The sequence below is a fragment of the Charadrius vociferus genome, unplaced genomic scaffold, assembly GCF_000708025.1.
Source record: "Charadrius vociferus isolate BGI_N301 unplaced genomic scaffold, ASM70802v2 scaffold1168, whole genome shotgun sequence".
NCBI lineage: Eukaryota > Metazoa > Chordata > Aves > Charadriiformes > Charadriidae > Charadrius > Charadrius vociferus.
The window spans coordinates 334,556-338,861 of record NW_009661376.1 but is presented as its reverse complement, the minus strand read 5'-3'; the positions used below and the strand labels follow the sequence as shown (position 1 = coordinate 338,861).

The following is a 4,306-nucleotide window of genomic DNA, read 5'->3' as shown; positions in this document are numbered from 1 at the left end:
TTTTGTAAGTTCTTTATATTCCTATTACCTTTAGTCTCTGAACACTGTATTAAGACATTATAAATATTCCATGGGAATAAGTTTACAGCAAACAGCCTGGCTTTGGGACACAGTCTAGTATCCTCATGCTCTCTCTCACTTACTTGAGAGAAAGAAAGCTGACACCTGAATAGAGAACAGTTGAACACAAGATTAGAGGAGAATGCCTCAGTCATCAAGTCTACCCCTCTCAACCTCTGCTCCAAGCAGCTACAGCACCGAGCCCTTCCACATGTGTTTTAAGAGACAGTTTTATGAAGAAAGATATTATTTTCTCCTGCTACCCATGGTGAAAGGTCAATCCAGCAGTTATGCATTCAGCATTTAGGAAAGCCTGGTTTCAATTCACTGTGCCACCCCACAACCCTGAATCCCAGCACCTCTATAGAGCCTTGGTACCGCCTACTTCACCAAGGTGTTGCATGTGTCAGATATATTTAAGAGCATGAAGCATTCAGATACTATGGAAACCAGGGCAAGAGAACAACCAAAAATAGATGGAAGACGCAAGCTGTTGAAAAGTCTGGAAAAGTCTGGCTGAGGAAGGCTGCGCTTGCTGCAGCTGATCCCAGAGTGGGATCCATTTAGAGCTCAAGCATAAAATATCCTCTTTCCCCTCTTTCCATAGCTTTTCATTTTTCTCTGCCACAGGGAAAGAAATGTTCTTTTTCCTCCTTAGCCCTTTAATTTCCAATCTATCTAATAGGCCTCCTAATTACCAGTTCCTTTAAATGATTCACATTCTAGCTTGCCCTTCCCATGACCTGGAGTAGACCGCTGTCTGACTGCTTCTGTATAGCAGGATTATTGAGAATATATCAGGAGATAAACACTACAGAGCACTCTCATTCTGAAATGAAAATCCAACAGCAATCTTCAAAGAAGGGTGTCTGAAACAAAGAGTTGAGATGCCAGCCTGTGAAACACTACGCCTCTCCTTTTTATAATGCAAACACATTTATTGTGCATATTCACCCTCTACAGACAAACCAGTTGCTGAAGTATAATAATCCCTTTCTTCACTCAAAAAAAACCCAACACCCAAACAAACCCAAAAAACCACCAAACAACCCTTAACAACACAGAAAGTACTTGAAATAGCCAGAATGACGTATGGAGGAAACGCAGAGGATGCCAACATGAGGTATACAAACCATCTTACTCAACAGTCAACCAAGTGGAACACAGTAACAGATGTAGAGCAGATAAAGCATTCCACCAGGTAGACTTGAAGCCATCCACCCCTGGAAAGCCATGTTGGGGTCATGTCCCTCACCAGCACAGACCTCGAGTCTGCTTGAGACCAGAGGTGCTGAAGTCTCACTTCACAGCACTGGCTTTAGTTCCAGGTGCTCATTACAAGCTACTTGAAAATAGAAGAGTCTCTGGTCTTTTCAGCATGACCACCACCTCAGTGAGGAAACCCCAGTAAAGTGAGGGGAAGGCTCCAGATAAGAATCCTTGGCTTTATAGCTGTCAGTGCACTTAAGGGAAAGGAAACAGATTTAAGGGGTCCAAGATTCTTCATCTTATAATTTCTTGACTGCAGCATCGATATCAGGAACGATCTCCTTTAGCTGGTTCCACTGTTCTGCAGACAGGGCAATCCCTAAAAACAGCAGAAGGAGAGGTTTCAGAGGAAGCAAGGGGTAAGCATCAAGTAGCACACCAGATTGGCTCCTTCAGACTGGCTACAGAAGGGAAAGTTGGAATCTAAGGCAGAGGCACAGACCAGAAGCAGAAGCAGCCTTCTACGCATGGCAGTTGTGCCAGCACTTCAGCATCTGTACCAAGGAGTACTCAATGCTATCACACAAGCACCATATGAGAATATAAGCTCAAATTCCCTTTCAAGAGTCCCACAGCCCCTTGTAGCCCATTCCCTAGTACAAATTCCCACCCACATGAGCTGGGAAGAAATTCTAGGAGAACCTTACTCCACACAGCAATTAGGACACCGTCCCTTCAACTGCCCAAAGGAAATAATGCCAACTCCAGCTCTATTTAAAAAAAAACTGCTGCTAACAAGAAATCACTAGTGTGGCTTAAACACTAGAGAAGAACTAGCTTCTTTTTAAGATCCAGCAGAGATAAGGTCTTGATGTCCTGTACCTCTCCCTTACAAAACAAACACGGTAGTGGAATTGCTGCGTGTGTTCCAGCCAGATGTTGTCAACTTGTTCCTTTTGGCTTTGTTGAGAACCACACTAAAGAATTAGGGCCCAAGCTTTATTAAATTCTCTAGATAAAGATCAGGGGCCAAGAACTCTTGAGAAAAACAGCACAGGCAGTATTTAAATCAAAAAACATTTCTTCATGATCTCTGTTTTAACTGACAGATCTTCTGTCTCACATTGTGAATGCGCTTTTTACAGCCTGGAAGGAGTTCATAAAGCTCCTTTCCCTCTCTGCCCCCAGTGGCACAGAAAAGCTTGAGTACTTTGCTTCCCGTTTTCGTTACAGGGTACATAGTTCCCTCTAAATGAGTAATTTATACTTGTAAGTTCCCTGAAGGAAATTAATTTCTGGAAGTAAAACCATGCTTAGTGGTTATGAAGCAAACTGAGCTGAAACAAATTTGTCTGCCCCGACACAAAAATCTATAGCAAAGACCAAAAGCTTCCTCAAGAAACCCCACGTTAACTGAATCTTTGCTGGGCACAACACACAGGACAGGTGAAGAGTCCAGGGCCTGTGAACTACAAGGCAAGGTGGGAAGTCACTGTCAAAGTCCCAAAGCAAAAGGCTTGAGTGTTGACTTATCAGTTGAGGAGCTCTGGAGAAAAATGTCTTCCCTTCTCCAGCAGCCTTTGCTTGCATCACCTACTCAGGTAGTGCTGCTGTGATGGGCCACCCAAGTCGTGCCCCTATATCACATCATCAGACACCTTGCCAAAAGAATAAGGAACACCTAATACAGCAGCACTGGAGTGCCTTGGTAGGGATCCAGAAGGGCCTTAACCTTCCTGTCTGCACCCAGATAGGGAAGAATGGATTTACTTCTGGGAGACTCTTCCTGCTACAGATTAGGAGCAAACACACAAAATGCCTTTTTGCTGAAGGCGTCACAAGTACCAAAACACAAGTTTGTCAGCTAGCAGTAGGACACGAGGAAGCAGCATCAGACCCAGTGTTTTCAGACTGCCCTCCTCCACCTTGCAGCTCTGCCCCTGCCAACAGCAAGAGAAAGGACTGGCAATCAGAGGTAGAACCAGCATCCTGCACAGCAGCTGCCTGCACTGCTTCTCAGAGCGGTCCTGCCACGCTCCAGATCTCACTGGAGACTCACACACACTCTTTGTGCTTTTCTTCAGTTGTTGCCACCCAGGCTGAGAAAGTGCTCAGCTCCCCGGTCCCTCAGTGTGGCACGCACCGGTCTCCCTACCACCGAGAGAGACCGGCTAAGCTGGAGCTGGAGAGCCAGCAACCGAGGTGGAGGCCGCTGTGGCCCCCAGCCGCCACCGGCAAATGTGGTTGTACCTTTCCTCCCCGGTTTCATGCTGCCCTCCTTGTCAGTGTAGAACTCCCTGATGTCCACGAGGACCTTCCCCTTGAAGCAGGACACTCTGACATAACGCATCTTCCCAATCTGTGGTGACACAGAGCCTGCATTAGACCCAGCTCTGCAATAAGCTGCTCTTCAGCCGTAGGGCCTGTTGGGTCACTCAATGTACCAAAGGACTAGGGAAGGAACAGCAGCACCCTGGGGCAGTCAGCTCAGCTACAAAAATGCTGTGCTGCAAGTGGAGGAGGTACAGGGGAGACCTGTATAAAGATGAGAAGGAAGGCGTGTTCCTAGAATGGATCGCTGCCCTCCATACCTGGAACATGCCCTCCTCTTCACTGCCTTGTCCTGGAGGTTTTTCTGTCAGCTTCAAAGGTTTGTCCTCCGTTTTGAGCCTTTTCTCTGACTTAGAAGACATTTCTTTCTTTCTTTTCTAGAAAGAGAGATCACCAATTTGAACAGCTCGATCTGAGCCACAGCCCTTCTCCCGGCCACACCTGAGCCCCCACAGCACACCGGTGTCGGGGTCCGTAAGCGGGGGACGCTGCGACCGTCAGGTGCCTCTGGTGCTGGTGAGGGGAAGAGGGAGCGCCGCCGCGCCCCTGCCCGCCGTACAGGCGGGAGATGCGGGTCACCTGCGCTGGGGACCGAGACCCGACCGGGAAGCTCCGCTGGCGGCTCTCCCTTCTCCTTCTCCCCGGGGTAGCAGTACCTTCCCCTCCTCCTCCTCCTCCGGGCCGCTCTCCGAGCTGCTCCTCCCCC

General features: G+C 47.8%; 1 protein-coding gene across 1 annotated transcript in view; it reads right to left on the bottom strand.

Annotated features, from left to right (window-relative positions):
• Window positions 1-1,568: 1,568 nt before the first annotated feature.
• Window positions 1,569-4,306, bottom strand: part of LOC104294394 (activated RNA polymerase II transcriptional coactivator p15-like) — a 3,744-nt gene continuing 1,006 nt past the window's right edge. Inside the window, exons 2-5 of the mRNA XM_009893994.1 lie at window positions 4,257-4,299; window positions 3,861-3,977; window positions 3,520-3,628; window positions 1,569-1,648 (exon numbers count right to left, since the gene is read on the bottom strand). Of these exons, the coding sequence (XP_009892296.1) occupies window positions 1,569-1,648; window positions 3,520-3,628; window positions 3,861-3,977; window positions 4,257-4,299 (349 nt within the window). The remainder of the gene's footprint in view (window positions 1,649-3,519; window positions 3,629-3,860; window positions 3,978-4,256; window positions 4,300-4,306) is intronic.